An 18,135-nucleotide genomic window follows, 5' to 3' on the forward strand; every position below is an offset into this window, starting at 1 on the left:
CCTATATACAGTACAATTATATAATTGTATCATAAAATAGTATTTTTGGAGAGCTGTTGTATTCTGTTACATTGGACTATGAGGTGTCTCTGTTATTTTGTCCACCCCTGTACAGTTTAGCAATATAAACACACACGCGCCCACTGACAAGATGAAATGCCACCGGAACAATCTCGTCTGTCATTTCAAATAAACAGTGATTGTTGACCATGGCCTTCAGCACCAGGCACTGCTACACAGAGAAAACAGAGCAGACACCAGAAAACAATGTGGACATGTGTCCCGCTATATCACTTCTGGGACACACATCAATCTGAATATTTATGAGCAAATGTGGTAGCAGTGGTAGTCTTCTTTCCCCATTGATTGAAACCAACAGTACATGCACTTGTTCTTTAGTAATATTCGTAAGAAGCAGCAAAACGTCATCACTCCATTTTAATACGAGGGGACAACCCCTCTGAGGCACAATGCTCCATGAAGTATTTTACCCATGTTACACAGGGTTGTGTGACTGCATCGTACGCCCATTTCCTCCTCTCTCAAACCTGAAAAGTAGGTGAGGAGAGGCTCTAACTGGGGTAAGGGTTAAGGGGTCAGGGGGTAACATCGCACTCGAAAACCAATCCAAGGAAGTGAGAGTTGTTTGTTTCAGAGGACACCTGCGCTGGGAAGCGATATCCCACGGTTTACGTTTACAGCCGTGGAGTCTTGCTGTGTTTTGATGTGAGTGTTTCTCTGTGGCAGTGCTGCTCTCCTCCTCCAGGGTCACTCACTATCACAGCTGTTCTAACGCCAGCTGCTCGGTGCATCCAGAGCAGCACCAAACCCGCCAACTGGCTGACAACAGCCCGACTGAACTCTTCTATGGACAGCTGCGTAAGTTCCCATGGAGAAGGGACAAGATGTTACACTGCTTGTTTCTCAACATAAATAGTTTTTTTTTTTTATTTAGAAGACATAGCATTGTCTACAAATGTCACACTATACCAGATCTATTTAAAGTGTTTGAAGTGTGAACAATGACTTTTATTTCAAAATGTCTTATTTTTTTACTTCAGGTACAAAAATGTGTAAATCCTGCAGCATGTCAGGTACAGTATAAGCTTCAAATTGAAAAACACCAGCTTGTGCGTATTTACATACATCTGAACACAGGCCGGCACTCCTGGGTTTCATTTTAAAACAGTGACTCTATTTCACACTATAATGGCTGTGGTTGACATGCCCGCTGAATCGTGGAGCGTGATCCGAAAGGAACATGGACCAACTACATTCTGTTACACCACTAACCCCTAATATTGCCAGAAGTAATGGAAAAACAAAGAGCAGGCACAATGACCTTTTAGATGAGGAGGTGCAAGCGACAGGCTGCACACCTCTAAGTTGTGAACGAGGTAACAAACTCCCTTAACTTTTTCTGCTCTTCCTACACGTGCTGTGTGCAGTCAGTCGGTCGTCGCTCGTGGCCAGATGGAAAAAGGCCAGTTTTTGTCTGATTTCAATTAGCAAAACAATGTGTTTGTTTGGCTTCACTGTAAATAGATACATCTGTATTTCTGACAAAGTAGTTGCTCAAGAAATGTGCTCAAACCACCGGTAACCATGGCTGCCACCAATCAATCATGACTGAAATCTCAAGGATGTTCTTTTGTGTGAAGTTAAGTGAAAATGACTATAGGTTTGCTTTTAGAAACATTTTAACAATAAATTTCTCACAAGGATAAAAATAAAAGGATTTTAAAGTAACATTGTGCAATATTTTACCATACAGCTTCAAAATGACTGTGATGGTACACTGTCACAGGAAGAATGGAGCCTCTTTCATCCTCGCTTTGCGCTCTGATCGGCTGTTCTTGCACTACATGGTAGAGCAGGTACAATATCCGGCTTACGGCACAATGTCACACACCACTGTCAACTCAGCTAACAGCTAGCTATGTGAAAAAGCTAGTTCAGTACGGACATCAGGGCTGAGGCTGCAAAATCGAAGGGGATGTGGACAGAGGAAGCTATGAAGTGAAAGAGTGTGACCAAGCAAGAGGATGCCAGACAAGAGTAAAAGTCGGACTGGCAAGAACTTTGTGAAATAAAAGGCTGTCGGACAGATACTTCATGCTGTTGGACTAGTAAGTAATATTAGCTGGCTTGCTATGCCTCGTGTTGTTTCACTTGCTTGATTTTTGGCTGATGATGTTTGGTCTTAGCAAAGTTGTTGTAGTTTTTGATCATGAGCTGGTTCCAAATCCTTCAGCTTGTTAACAAATGCATGTGTACAACTATCTGATCCATGAGGATGGGGGGAGGAGGGGCGCATTAGAGGGTCATCTGTATTTACATATGGGGTAAAATTGAATTGCACTCTTAAACTGAACTCATCAAAAACAAACAAAAAAAAAAAAAACTCTTGCAAACATTCTTGCAAAAATATCTATTAACATGTACAGTTAGCGACAAATCTGACATGTACCCCTTCACTTATGACATGTCAGTATGTGTAAGTCCCTTGTGTTACTGCACAGTATAAAAAGGAAATGTTTATGTCATGCAATGAGCACTCACCCTGCAGGTTTATCCACCTTCAGGAAGGCCTGGATGACCAAAGGAAACTCATACTTGACTATGTACAGATAACTGGACATGGCTGTGGAGAGGAGATACAAACACACTAATGAGTTAGTGCTAAAGTACACACAGGCTTATGTACAGTGCGACAAAAGAAGCATCCTTGCACGTAAGCACACACATATTAATCCCGAGCAACAAAATCACGGAATACTATGAGTATTATCCTGGAAACGTCGGAGGAAATATGTGTGTAAGTGCAGGGACAGCTGGCTGTGTGGCCTCACCTCCAATGTTCTGCAGTGTGATGGCGATACCTGCTGCCATCTTCCCTGGGGTCCCAAAGGCTCTGTAGCCGAGCTGCTCATACGCACGAATACCTGAGCCACAAATATCAGATAAAAGCATTTTATCAGTGTGTTAAAACCATAATAACAAGGTCTCCGACTTGAAAGAGACAGTGAATCTAATTAGGATTCTACACTTGTTACGTAGCATCACACATTGTGATCCTGTCATCTGAGGTTTTGCTAATTTATGGATGTCACCACCATGGTGTCATGAGCGATGCTGTGGAATGAAGACACACAGCAGCCCCTTAAAAAAGAGCTTTTGTTCTCACACAATGACAAAGTCGTACTTACTATGTCACTATACTGTACCACCACAACTCCATATACTTTGAACATTTACAGCTGGTGTCAAGAAATGTCACCTCATTAATGGTTAAAACTATAAACCAGGACAGAAATGCAGATAAACCACCACGTTCTGAACATACACACTACAAACACTAACAAAAAGTTACCAAACTATTCAATCCAGCAGACTAGCATGATGGGAGAAGTGTCTGTCATCACAATTGTAGATAAAAATGTGTGTGCAGTGGCATAACCTCACATTTACAGGTGTACTGTTTAAGAAATAGTCTTAAAGCATAATGTACTCATTCTTTATCTTTTTCTTGCTATCTTTAACTATCTTCAATTTTTGTTTGTTTTTCTCTGTGCCTTGTTATTTCCCCAATGACCCCTCGCTTTACTTGTAAATATTGAAATTCTAGTATTTTGTTACTGTTTTTAGTGTTTGGTTACTTTTTTTGTATGTTTACACTGAGGGTTTGAGAGACAGAGAAATTCTCTGTGTCTTGTGCACATGAAAGAATTGACAATATAGTTGACTTTGCCATATACAACTGCTATATTTATCAGTGTTTTATGTCATGCTTATACCTGTGAGACACAGCTGAGACATGAGCATGCACAGAGCCAGTGTCTTTTTACCGTAAGTGTTGCAATATTGGGGCAAGCCACATTACTGACATCCATATGATTATGCCTAATTATAGGCTACTGTGGTGAAAATTAGTGTAAGGCATTACTCTACACAGACGTAACAGACATTGTAACATGGTATATTACTTTCAAATTCAAGTAACTAGTAATATGCAGTAAATGACATTTTAAGTAACTTGCCCAATACTGCAGACTACATACATACCTACAATACCAGATGACTTTAGCAGTAAATGGATGGAATATGATGAGAGGACTGCCACCACTGTTAGAAGTATCCTGAAACAGGCACACAAAAACAGACATGTACAATGTTACTACCTCTTCTTTTACCAGAAAAGAACACATTTTCACAGTACATTTTTAATTTTTCACGCAACAACTGAATAGAAACTACTATTTTATTGATACCCATGGAAAAAAAATGGGTAAGATTGCAGCTGCTCATTCTAGAATAGAAATATATATATAAGCTTAGAGACATAATAAGAAAAATTGAAAAACATAAAGTATGCAATATATGTGCATTATACTATAATAAAAAAATAGAGGATAATGAGTAAGAAATATTATAAATATGTATAAGCACTTGCATAAAACTACAATAAATGACAACAGTGGAAAAGAAATTGGATTTATCAGTGTGATAAATATTAGAATAGTATTGAATAAGAATAAATAAGAATACAAGTTGAGATAAAAAATAAGCAACTGGTGACACAAAGACAACATGCTACATTCTTACCCTGTCCATTACCCTGCAGGCTGTTTATTCAGCTGCAGCACAGACATACATGTTCTGGATGTACACAGACTGTGTTGTAAGAACAGGGTCCATGTGACTCTTCTTTACCCTGAACTGTTACTCAGGCTGAGCCGAGGAGGCTGCCCCGTCAGCTCCTCTGCCCTGTGACACGCTAAGTAATCACACACACACCAGATGGACAGTTTCGCAAGAAGCGTTTCCAATACAGTGCTGAGATTGACAGAATGAAGAAAATCCGTTTGTAAACATTAATCTCCTCTTTGTTCCTCAGTGGTGAACTAACCCTCATCAGTCTTTCCTTACATTTTCAGTAACACGTCTCTTCCAGAGAGGCCGCACATACAATCATTCTCTTTCCACTCACTCATATTCACAGTGTTTACATTATCTTAAAATATTCAGTAATAACCCTCCATATTTTCTATTTGATCATTTGATTTCTCTGTTTGATTCCTGGAATAACTGTAATCCACTCCAAAATCATAATCAGATGTATCAATTCAACAATAACCGTTAACGTAATGCTTTAGGACTAGGCTTGGGCATAAACCTCAATACTTTTTGGCCATATCGGAAATGATTGTATTGAAGCCTGTCAAGTGCCGAAAGCTGACATTACCTCAGATTCATAATCTTTTACAGACTCAGTGATCAGATTTTGTGGTAGAGCCATTCTAAGTTTTATATAAATTACAGTATCTCTGAGATTAAAGTCATAAATTTGGAGAAAAAAAAATACTGTCTGAGATTAAAGTGGTCAATTAACAAGAAAAACACATATTTATGAGAAAAAACATAAGAGAGATTAATAAAGTCAGACAAAAACATAAAAACTGTGTTTTTTTGTAACCACATCGCTCCACTTCGCAAGGTTGGCTCAACGTCATCAAATCCAAACTAAGTCAGACATTTGCTTGTTTGTAACATGACAACACTGATGTTGAAATTTCTCATATTAAAGACCAAACAACAACAGTTGGAAAAGCTGCCCATAACTATCCATTACTAGTTTGCAAGATGCACGTGTTACATGTTTTACTTGGTTTTACCACCGTCTTTTAAGGGAGATGTTCAAGAAACATCACAAGAATGTTTTCTTCTTTCCTCAGCATGAGTAAGTTTTGTGAATGAGTCCCTGATCTACTGACTTTCCCGGACCCAGTCCTCTCCATTGCAACTATTTGCTATTTTCTTCCTCTTTTGTTGTTACTGTTGGCGACATTAACTTTCTCTCTCACACACACACACACACACACACACACACCATTCCTCTCTCCTTTAGGAAAAGCCAGACAGCATGTCTTTCATCTGAACTTCAAACTCTTTGCCAGTTAACAGTTTTTTTCTCCTTGTTTGGCTTTTTTTTTTTGGCCTGTGTGGAAGAATGTTGGGTTGACTTGCGGTGGAGGATTTCGTTAGTCAAGTGGCAGTGGGAGGACAGATCTGCTGACAGTCAGACAGACTGACACACTTGGGTCACTGTAGCTCTGCTCGTTGCTTTCCACCCCGCTGCATTCCTACCCAGGCCGAGGCCACTGACCCGCTGAAGCCTCTGCACCCGCCAACAAAAATGATGTGATATGAAACATCGGGCCTCAAGGGAAACAGAAGCAAAGGACATTCCCAAACAACTATTAGATATAATAAATTATTATCCACAGTCAGTGTATTGCTCATAGTAGATGCCGATCAGTATGGCCCCAGTTTGGAGAAGCAGAAAGGGGCACCAGCATGGAAGCTAAGCAGTGAGCTGCTGTGGACAGGGTCAGCAACAAAATGTACTTTAGGCACTTAAAAAAATGTCCAACTACACAAAAACAATAACAGTTTAAGCGTATGCTGTATTTAGAACAGGGCTGCCCAAAGTGGGGTCCATGGGCCAAAGTTGGCCCGCCTTTGGAATTGATTTGGCCCATAAGTGAAAGAAAAAAATGAGGGCAGAGTAACACTGTGCGTCATAACAATACAAAAAAAAAAAAAAAAAGATTTTGTGACCACCATTAGCTTTTGGCCCTCCAAGGGACAAAGCTTGGGCTCGCCTCATTTAGAATGTTTTCACAGCTTTACTTTGCCATCATATAAGCCAAATATCACTCTCAAAACAAACCAAACTCCATCACCAAAATAAGTAATTTTGACATCATAGGACACACGAGATGCTGGTCTACCTCTGCCTTGACCTGTTTCTGTGTTATTTGTGACTTCTGTGTTGATAATGCTGTCTGACAGCAAAGTAAAGTTGTTAAAATATAAATATATCATATGTACAAAAGGTTGTTGTAGGAGGCTAGGAGGCTTCTTCAGTTCTGAACTGAACTGAAGAAGCCTCTTGGATGAGAGGCGAAACATCTTCAAGAACTCTACCAGGTCCAGTTGCCTATGACAACATTTTCTATGAATACCATGGCCTGGATGACTGAGAATCTTCACACGTAAATATAGCATACACTTAAAGTGATATTTTTTTTTAGATGGACCTTCTTTAAGTGGCTAAAAACCTTTTGTTACTGGACCTATCCCAGAGGTGCACTGCTTAGCTTCCATGCTGGTACTCTTAGTACAGATGTACTCACTGCCATGTAAACCATAAACATGCCTACAGTTTGGCTAATCTATGATAATAAGCCAACAAGCCACTCTCAATTTTCGTTCTTTTGATTATACAGTATATTCATGGTTATAATTACAGTAATGAATCAACAGACAAATGATTATGTGCAAATGTTGACACAATGTGGCGTGAACTGATGATGCATCTTGCCCCACGTCAGTGTGCAGGTTGAGTGAATCACTTCATAATCCTTCAAGGTACAAAGTGGAGAAGAGTTCTGCAGCAAGTGAGTCAGTGGAGGGAACAAGAACAACCTATATAACAAAAATATTCAAGCAACAGACCTGTTTTTTTTTCATGTTGGCTTTTATTTTGCCTTTGTTTACCTACCCGTGTTTGAGCAAACATGGTTGCCTCATTTTTAGGTCTCCTGTCCCCTTCAGGAGCAGGACCTATGGTCCAGAATGACACATTACGCTGCCAGGAACAAAGATGAAATGTGTTTTGAGGCGATCAACAGCCTGGAGCCTAACGTAAAACATTGAAATTGTATTCTTTTGCCAAATATGTCGCTGACCCTGCCTGAATTTCTCAGTAGCAACTCTATTGTTTGGTAGCAGATCATGCAGATATGCTGCACACAAAGACACGACCTTTCATCTATAACAGGGTGGGTTAATACACCTGCTCTGTTGTATTCAGTCACGTACTATTAACTCGCACGCGATTACATGTATTCATCAAAGTAAAATGTAGACTAATCAGCTAGAGTTCATTTCAGCTCCTGTCTAGCCAAGTGTCAAATACATCAGTGACACAGGGTTCAACCAGTTCAGACGGCAGACAGCTTGAAAACCCACAGTCACACAACTCAGCTCAAAATAAGAAGCTTTCTCTAACACGAGGGAAAATCCTACAGACATGACTGCCTTGGAAAAGAGCTCAAATAATGTCCTTGAATAATATTTTAGGGAGGTGGTAGCTGTCAAACATAAAAACTAGCCTGATGTGAATGTGTTATTACTTTTATGTGGTAGATTTTGCTCTGAAATGGACAAATTTGCCTCTGCTGGTTCTTTACCACAGCTACAAATCCACTTAAAATGAGACAAGGGTTACGTAAACATCAAAAACGGTGTTTCACCTCTCACTGGAGCTCTGCATTGTCATTTTATTCAGGTATACTTAGTTAAATAAACAGAACTGCCTGGATTTTCTAAGAAATACAGCAGCGCCCCGTTATCTTGGACAGAAAAATACTTAGCTCAGCCAATTTCAGCACTACAACATGAGGGAGACAAAGAGGTGAAAGTGTTGATGTCGGCAGCGCTATGTGGTGAGATCACCTTCTGGAAACACCATCCTGATTATTTCTAGAGACATGCAACCAAACAGATCAAAGTACAGCTGGAAAAATCCTGAAACGTGCATGTAAAGCTTGGCATTCCAATATCATGACACCATTATGTTTATGCAGGATCTAGCCACCATCAATCAATTAATATTAATTATGTCCACTGACTGAAATTAAGTGAGGGTACGTGAGTAATATGTAACAGACTGAACCTGCTCTCTCTCTGATGGCAGGACATTTAGACAGGATAAGTCTGAGACGGATTGGATGGTCAACAAAAGTGTTGATGATGGAGTCACCGCCGTACATGACAGGCATGCAACGAAATGATGATGCCAGTGAAATGCTGACAGTTTCCTGACAGCAAGATATTAGTCAGTCTACAAGCTTTAAAAGGAAAAGGCTGTAGATATTCTGTATTTTCTTATTGTCAACAAATACCATTAAAAACAAAACCAGCAATGAACCGATGCTACCAACAAATATGGTCTGTTTAGCTAAAGCCTGATATCTTATTTCTCTTTGCCAGAGAGCTCTAATTTTGATCAAAACTGTAAAAATGTCAAACCAATCAGTGTGCTGTTATGCTGAGTGGTGACAAGTTTGGATATGTTGGATACTTATTGCTCAGATACTGCTCGATTTTTTTGTTTCTCATGAACAGATGATAATTGGGAGGAAGATGAGGAGCGAGAGAGAAAAAACTTTAATTATGGCTTTTTGTGAGGCAATGTCTGCTACACCTGTACAGAGATGTGTATAGATGCAGAGTCAGAGCAAGGAGCGGTGGGACTGTGATGCGAATAGCTTCACAGAAACAGATTTCACCCAAAATTTCAGGATGTAAAAGTACTGGTATAGTTTTAAGCACATCTATCAGGGCCTCCCCACAAAACTCTGCACAAGTGATATAAAGGTCACATGAATTCTGATATGACCGTTCATTCTTTGGTTGCACTGCAAAAAGAAAAACAGAACTGATTTGAGCCACTTTTACCTGCAGTCTGAACATATTACCACCTGTAGAAAATCAGAACTGGAATTTGAGGAACATCTTTAAATGTTCTAAAGATAATGATAAGCCAAGGCAGACAACAGCAGAACCAGAAACAAGGATACAATATCTTTCCCTCCACATGGGGCTATACAAAGTGTTTGCTTGACTATTCCTTTCACTGCAGTGCATCTAAATCAGGCAGAAAAAACATCTGCGTTAAAATGTTGATGAAAAACCGGGAAGCTGCTGTCGACTGTGACGTCATTATCCTGACAGACGATGCTGCTGCGGAGGCTTGTTAAGCCCCTGATGTATTGAGTACACACTCCCACTGGTTCAAGACAGACAATCAACCACTCAGAACCAATGTGGGTATTTTCTACATTTGTGATTGCAATCACACACACATATATAGCACCCATAAATGATTTCCAATATGGTATTACTCTGAATCTTTATTTATCAAACAAATGCACCCCGTGTCATCGGCTTGTGTGTCATAAACAGTGACTGCTGCCTGGTTAATGCAAGACATTAACGACACAATTAGATGCTATTTATGTATGACGCAGACCTCCACTGGAAGAACGGGAAGAAATGAGTCAGACAACATCTGGGGGCTGTAAGTCATTCATCGTAATCCTTGCTTTCTTCCAAGTATAAAAATATGAATAACTTACAAAAACAGGACGACTCCTGTGTTGGCCATGGCGTACGCCAGTCCTAAGATTCCACTTCCCATGATTGCGTTGCCCAGGTTGAAGACAGACATCCCAAACGAGGTTTTTCCCTCAAACTTTAATCAAAGCAAAACAGAGGAGAGGAATAAACATGTTATCTTATCATACCTGCAATTATTGCATGTCTATATACATATATATATATATATATATATATATATATATATATATATATATACACACATACACACACATACTTTTATGCATGTTGGTCAATTGACAAAATGCAATTATTAGGAGTTAGTTCATCAACATAAGTATGTGCTGCTAATTCTCCAGTTGGAAGACTGTTGTATCATTGCAGAAGAAGAGGGCACAACAAGATGGCATAATTAAAAAGATCTCCAGGCAAACCGCAAATTGTGAAACAAAATGTAGAAAATGTGATGGAAATATAATATTTCTTGTATTTCTTGTATTATCATTATGTGGGGAAGGTTGCATCGGAGCAATGTGAAGTGATCATGGATGTATTCTAGAGCCATGGGAGCTGTGAGGAGACTGTCAGCCAAGTGAGTTAAATATTTTCTACATCAGTGGGAAAAGATTTCATCATACCAAAACTCTTTTTCAAAAACGGTTAAGAGCACCTCAAGCAAGCGTAAAAAGCTTTTTTGCAAAATAGATAAAGTTTTCAGAATTTTGCAGATTCCGTGAACCTTTTCTGAGCTCATAAAACACACTGATGGAAACATGGCTATTGAGAAAGAGAAAAGCCAACTGACCTTCCTAAGTCTCACCCCTTTTCCTTATCTAGAAGAGAACCCCAGACCCACGAAAGATCTCCTGAGACTGATCATATTAACCCAAACCATGATCTTCCTATTACTCTAACCAGTTGAACCTAAGCTGATCTTAACCTCAACATTCTCACATCATAATTAGTTTTGCAACGTGCACAATAACGAAACAATGCATATGAATCTTGCAAGAGTTTTGTACATCAAATAAATAAATAATAAATCTAGGGTTCCCTTCTAGACACGACCCTGTTTCCTGTTCTCAGACATGCTATATGTTTGACCTGTCTACATTGAAAAGAAAGCAACATTTTCAAGATAGCTAAATAGCTGACAGCTAATGTTCACAAAATGTTAATCTACATCAATTGTTAGATACCTATTTAGCTAGCATTTTGTTTATTATAAGTTATATGTTGTTTTTAATAATCTTTTAACCATCTTCAAAATTGAAGATGCTACGAGCCTAGTAAGGAGCGGAGGACAAAGTTGACTGCAGTTACACCGAGTACCCTGTTAACTCAACTGGGTCAGCTGGTTGTGTTTGAACTCACATCTGTGAAACGTGGGGTCTTCTTGTCATCCACACCTGATAAGAACTCCTGGCTCTCTGGCAGGTTAGCCTCTGTATTCTCAGTTCTGTGGGGACTAAACAGAAAAAAATACCGTCAAAGAACCTGAATTGACAAAAACACTCAAAATTCATCACAAACTATGATTTATTTTGTATAGAACATGCTCTGTTTTAGAAGAAGAAGTTGCTTTTCTGTCGACAGAACAATAAATCTGGCGCATTCTCTGTTCATTATTATAAAATACATACCTAGCATTCTGGGCATTATTGGGTACAGTTTCCCTACAAGCAGTGTAGTGAGAGGCCATCCATCACCCAACGAGAGCACAAAGTGGAAAAACAACACCCTCAGTCATGATATAATAAGACAAATAATACAATGAAGGCACCATCCATAAATTATCATCTGTATCCTGGAGAGAGGCATTTTAATTAAACCATCTATTACACAGAAACAGGACACATAAAATATTACGTGACAGCCAGTGACATGATAATCAGGCGTTTAACTCCCTCCATTATCCAGCACAAATTACAGTACAATCAGTGAGCAGGTAGGAGGCTAATGCCGTGCTCAGAGGCACATCACCAGGCAGTTAATGGACACACGGTATTTGCTGATACAATGATTGTGCCTGCAACCCTGCTGTTACAAAACAGTCACTCTAGTGACAAGGCTGAACTGCTGCCCCGGGCAGCAGGGTGACATAATGACTCTCACCACAACACACACAATTAACTGTATCTCTCCCTGATGTATTATGAGCATCGAGGCCTTCCAGTTAGATAATATTTTATTATTCCCTCAAGCTGATCTACAGTACACAGAATTCAGGCTTTGCCTCCATAAGTGAGGATCAGGTGGTTCTCGTGCTGATGGAGGCAACCTCACCTAACTAGAATGAGAGAAGTCTGGCGTCTGTCTCTCCTTCAGCTTTCTGATAGACTTCACACTTGGCAGGTCTATTGCTAAAGACCAAAGGAAGTGCAGTTTTGAGTGTTAAGTAGTTTAGATATGTGGTTCTCTGGAGAGCTGAGAAACATCGCCCTGCAGAGCCGGAGAGGCCCTGTAGTTCTACACTCCATCTTGATGACCATACACAGTGGTTAACTTAAACGAATAATGTCAGCCTATTCCTCCTAACACCCTGGAAATAGCTAGCTTCAGAATGAATTCATGAATTTTATCAGTAGTAATGATGCAGTAAAGATTTAATTTATGCACACCTGGATGATAAATCTCTTTGAGTCAGCAGCAGGGCTTTTCTTTCAGCATCTCCCACAAATGCTAGTAACATTAGTCTATAATCCTTTTTTCCCCAACATTTTTAATATATAAAACAACTATACATTTTGCTTCTCGTATGCAGTCTGTCTCATGTCTCTTACATTCAGTCGATGATATGTCATTTAACAAAGAAGCACGTTTTGGGAACACCTCAATAAGCTGTCTAAAACTGGTTTTAAAAAGGGGAAAATGTGATTCACGTGAACACCTAAAACAATGGGCAGTTTTGTGCAAGAAAACGCTAAAAGAGCATCAGTTGATTAAAAAAAGGGTGATGCAGACTTGCAGCACAGATAGAGAAAGAGTGAATATAGATAGAAATGTCATCATGATATAGCCTAAAAACTTTCTTTGATCATGCAGCCTGAAGTCTATGACCTGGCTACACTGCAGACTGGAGTCTCCCTCTTCATCTCCGTGCAGTTCTTATGCAATTAGGTGCATTCAATTTGAACTGGGAAATCGGAAATTTCTGAGTTCCCAGTTGAAAATTTCAAGAGCATGTTGGGGTTAAAGTTTGCAGTCTGCTGCAGTGTAAAACATTCTCAAATTGCTGTATACTGTTGTTAACTATTAGGTGTCAGTTATCCCGGCCGTTCAAATTAAAAACATCATTTTGTGGGACTGTGAACTTAGTTCAAAATTTCAAATTGTGCACTGTGACCTAGTAAATTTTAGTCTCTGTGAACTGAGTTGTAAAGTTGACAACACTAATCTGCACAACACTAATAGTAGGTCTGAAACTGTTGTGCTCTGCAGGTCAATGATACTGAGAATGCTGCAAATAGCAAAACCAGATGTCAATCAACAATCATGTGCAGTGATCGGTAAAGAAAGAAGTACACATAACACCTGTTTCACTTGATGTTGTGTTACCAAACTGAATGTCATGTCCTGTTGATGTGATGCATGACAGAAAACATGTAAGATCTTCAGTGAGTGGTATGTTAAGATGACAAGGAAAAGAACCCAGTGAGTCAAATCACCCTGCTTGAATATTGTCAACAGGCCTATTATAGAAGACAGGATGTTGAAATGAAAGAGATTCTCAAACTGTACAGTAATTATTTATTTCCTGTAAGACTGACAACATCTGTGAGCCGTAATGAATCAAAAAGGTGTTCCTGACAGATCAACAGTGACCGTGTTAAGTAGGATTATACTCACTTTTCAGCGTCCCCTGCAGGAGGTGTTTTGGCCGATGCTGTGATCTCCTCCCCAGGCTCATGGCCTTTTCCATTAGGAATAGCGTTCACCTCAGCGGGGGCAGTTTCCACAGCGTCAGCCGGTTTATCCTCACTCATATTTGCTATGGTGCCTTGGTGTGTCAGTAATAATCAGTCTGTTGAGATGTGTAAATGTTTGAGGCTGGGTCAGTGTTTGTTCTCTGCTCTGAGAGCGGAGTTTTTATTTTCCTCCTGGGATCTGCGGAAGAAAAGATACGAGCAAATTAGCATAATATTTTGCCATGACACTGGCATTTTCTTTGTTTATCAACTGTCTGGGAGGCCCATTTTCCTTTTTTAATGCATTTCTCTGACAGCACAGGTAAAAGATAGGAATGTGTAAGAACAATCACACCTGCCTTTCATGACTCATGTATTGATGACTGTATTTTATAAAAGCAGTACTGTGAAATTCATTGATGGATGCAAATTTTAAGCGATTCATGTCATCATTTTTCAAATCATCATTACCTTGTAAAATAATTGACATTCTGGAGACACATGATTTTTACAGAACAGCATCAATACATAACTGTTGCTTGAGACTGGAGATAATGGTTGCATTCCAATACCCATTGCCAAAAAAAAAGATTATTGTACGCCATCATGCTTTTCTGGTTATTCTGACCCACAATCCTCTGTGCAGCAGAAGATATGTCATATCTACTGAGCCTGTGTGCATACAGCACGCACTCCATCAGTACATACGTTGTAAGGGCAGTTTGTACTAAAAGTATTTATGCATTTTAGAATGTAGCAAACATTTGATGTTACTGAAGGAAGTCTAATTCAACCAGAAATGGACACATAAATGCAGTGGCATTTGGCGGGCTTTATTTCCTACTTTCCACCAACAAGAGGCACGTGGGACGGTAAAGGAGGCCACCCTGAGGGCAGTCAACTGAGTCTGTATCTTCCTTGAGGCCCAACAGGGATGTGACTGAACTCCAAATCACTTCATGAATGCAGACAGAGAGGAAGACAACAGAGATGTCAATGTGGAGTGACAACACAAAATTCCTTGCGCACCTATTAAAGTAATGAAGTGACTAAATTACTACATGGTTGTGTCTTAATTGGAACTATTGCAAATTCAAAACTGCCTCAATTTTGAAGACTTTGTTGAAATTCTTGGTTTTCAAATCAACTGACTCAGTAATTTTATTTACTCACTAAACCGACCTGGTGTGAGGATTGACACTAGGCCTAAACGACAGATAAATCACATATTTTTATGGATTTAATAGCTGCATCTACATTTTAGTTGTAAATGCTTAGGTTACATTTGAAAGAGTTTATACAACGTTAAACACAGCTGGCTGGAACCCTGTTCCATCATGCAGTTATTTAAATGTTAAATTTATAAACATAAACCTCCCAACAGGGACAGGATAAATAACATATTTAAGCTCTTTCAGTGTGTGTAGGCTAATATGCAAATTTCCAAGTAACAGCCAAGGGACTTAACGAACATTTATAAATGTGTAAAGAAACAAAAAAAAAAAAACGACACTGTGAATCAATTTAATTTCATTGTGAATTAGTAAATGTTTGCAGGGCCACCAAGCACCCTTTCAGGGGCCAGATTTGGCCCACGGGCCACAAGTTGAGTATCATTGTTCATCAGTCTTAAGAAAACATTTTTGTTTGGTACAGATCTCCGTAAAAATCAGAAAGTTATTTTAATTGTTCAGTGAAAACGAGAATGATGATGTAAAAATTAGCATCCCTCCTACGACTACAAATTATATTGCGATTGCATTATCAGTTACAATCTTTTTTCAAAATCATGTGACGCCCTATGCAACGGTGCATGTTTTGTCTCTGTCACTGGTAATGGGTCTGTCTTATTGTGTCCAGAGGAATTTTGGCCCACAACCATTGATGACACCCCTTGGAAATGGAAAATGAAGTGAGAGGTTGATGCCAGGCTGAGAACTTTGGGGATTTAGATAAAAATCTGTTATTTTTGTGTGAAACCAGATACTGTACTGTTTGGATGGATCTAAACAACAGACTCAGAGTAACTGTAAGACCAACAAACATTTTCACTTGTAACCTAAGACAAAAAAATGCAAACTCCTACTGTGGTGAAGCCAAAATATAGAGCTGACAAAAAAATTGATGTGTTTGGCAAACCCCATGAATAATTGAGACGTCAGCTGACAGGTTTACGCTCAGAGAAACAGAGCTTTTAGTTAACTGTGACACACTGGGCTTTGCGTCAGGCCTGTTTCCTGGGTATCCTGTTGTGGCGTCTTTGGTGACCAGCTGGCTTGTGGGGCCCAGAAAGGCCCCTGTGACATGTATCTCCTGTATGCTGTTGACCAAAGCCCCCTATCTGGCTCGCCCTGAATGATCTCCTTTGCTCTGGTGCATAAACAGCACTGGAGGCTATAATGGAGAGCACGTTGGGGGCCATAGAGGAGGAACACACAAACGGTTGAAACCCCCAGCATTGAGATAAATAGAGAAGAACCAGCTAGGACCAGCTACGAACCAGTTCTGGCCATCTTTGTGCCCCCATTTTTCTGCTTGTCACTTTTCTCTTGGTTTCCTCTTTTATTGAGGAGGGTTCAGCTCAGCAACAATGCTCAGGGTTTTCTGTACTACCATTCCTGGCAACCACTCAGCTGTCCTTTTCCCTCAGGCTCCTTCCGCTTCACAGCCCGCCCTTTTAAACTGTAGCTTTTTGTAATATTATTTTAACACATCAAACGCAGGGTGAGGTGAATAAACCCCTGGTCTTCATCTAGCAGTCCTCTGAACCTGTCTTCCTCACCACGCTGCTGTGAGCTTCACTGCACAGCCAGGCCTCTCGGTGTCTCTGGCTAAAGCCAGGCAACGTGGTTGGGCAGCAAAGCACAGCGCACAATGGCGCATGTTGTGCGGTTTCCTGGGAACGGGTTGGAGAACAGTGGTACTATTGTGCCAGGCATCATTATACTGCCGGGGCCCCCTTGGCTGTAGTTCGCCAGGCCACTCGAGGGGCTGAAAAGGTATTTCACTGGGCTCTAATTGAAAAGACGCCACCTTGAATTCAGCAAATGCCAGTATCCTGTATTCATGCACAGTTGTAGCAGAGTTGCTGACGGTAGCAATGGCAGAGGCAGGGCTCTTCTCGTGGGACAAATCACTGCACAGAACCACGCTGCCACTCAGATAGTCTACAAATCACGAGGAGGTTGGAGGAAGCCATTCAAAGACAATACACGATGGGCTGTCCGGCTACAAGGGCGCCTCCTCAATGGCCTCAAGCAGCGGAGCTTGAAACAGCAGACCTGATTGGACAGAGTTGTGGCTCTTACAATCATTATGTTCAGTAAGAAAGGCAATAAAAAACATCCTTGGACATAGTTGACTGAAAGCACACTCATTCAGTCAGAGACTCTTATTTTTGGAAAGCTTGTTCTGCGGTCCTCCAAGTTTGAAGCAAATGAAGGTGAAACGGAGGTAGCTGAAGTGCTCTGGGAGAAATGTTCCTTTAAAAGTAGGACAAGGTTTTCACAGCAAAAATATTGAGTCTCATATCAGATATTATTTGCCAATTCAAGATATTTGTACTGAATACCGATTCATTTGAAGACATAAATGCTCTGAACAAGGATCAGGATAAGTGTCTTATGAAACAAATCCTGTTTGGAAATATTTAACGAAGACCTTGTGGTGCTCACGACTTTCACTGACATTTTTATTTATGTAATGAATCTACTTTCATGAAATGCACTTGTATAACGTCCTACTATATAATTAAAAGATCTTAACTCCACTATCCGGTGTATAAGGATCAATTTTGTTAAGTGACAAGTTTCCACCAGTAATTATAACTAAGAAAATGAAGGAAAATGAGAACAAGCACAGAAACAATTGAGTTCAGCCCTGCAGGCTTGAACACCGGTTACCATAGCACCATTGTGGTATGAAACAGAGGAAGAGTTGTGTGTCCGTGAGGAAATGCTCTGCAAAACTGAAATGCTCTGTAGTCTGTAGACACTATGTCATCCAAAAGCACATGTGCAACCATTTGCATGAACCATTA

General features: G+C 40.0%; 1 protein-coding gene across 2 annotated transcripts in view; it reads right to left on the reverse strand.

Moving 5' to 3' along the window:
• LOC146331618 (sodium-coupled neutral amino acid transporter 3-like) overlaps nucleotides 1-18,135 on the reverse strand; it is a 53,672-nt gene that overhangs the window by 11,878 nt on the left and 23,659 nt on the right. The window contains exons 2-8 of one of the 2 annotated variants that reach the window (XM_084733595.1): nucleotides 14,038-14,295; nucleotides 11,832-11,864; nucleotides 11,563-11,656; nucleotides 10,209-10,324; nucleotides 4,066-4,139; nucleotides 2,853-2,945; nucleotides 2,563-2,644 (exon numbers count right to left, since the gene is read on the reverse strand). In XM_084733595.1, the coding sequence (XP_084589721.1) occupies nucleotides 2,563-2,644; nucleotides 2,853-2,945; nucleotides 4,066-4,139; nucleotides 10,209-10,324; nucleotides 11,563-11,656; nucleotides 11,832-11,864; nucleotides 14,038-14,174 (629 nt within the window). In that variant the 5' untranslated portion in view covers nucleotides 14,175-14,295. The remainder of the gene's footprint in view (nucleotides 1-2,562; nucleotides 2,645-2,852; nucleotides 2,946-4,065; nucleotides 4,140-10,208; nucleotides 10,325-11,562; nucleotides 11,657-11,831; nucleotides 11,865-14,037; nucleotides 14,296-18,135) is intronic. The other variant, XM_084733585.1, reaches the window with a different exon arrangement.

The sequence above is a fragment of the Lutjanus erythropterus genome, chromosome 2 (assembly GCF_056507025.1).
Source record: "Lutjanus erythropterus isolate fLutEry1 chromosome 2, fLutEry1.hap2, whole genome shotgun sequence".
NCBI classification, from domain to species: Eukaryota; Metazoa; Chordata; class Actinopteri; order Lutjaniformes; family Lutjanidae; genus Lutjanus; species Lutjanus erythropterus.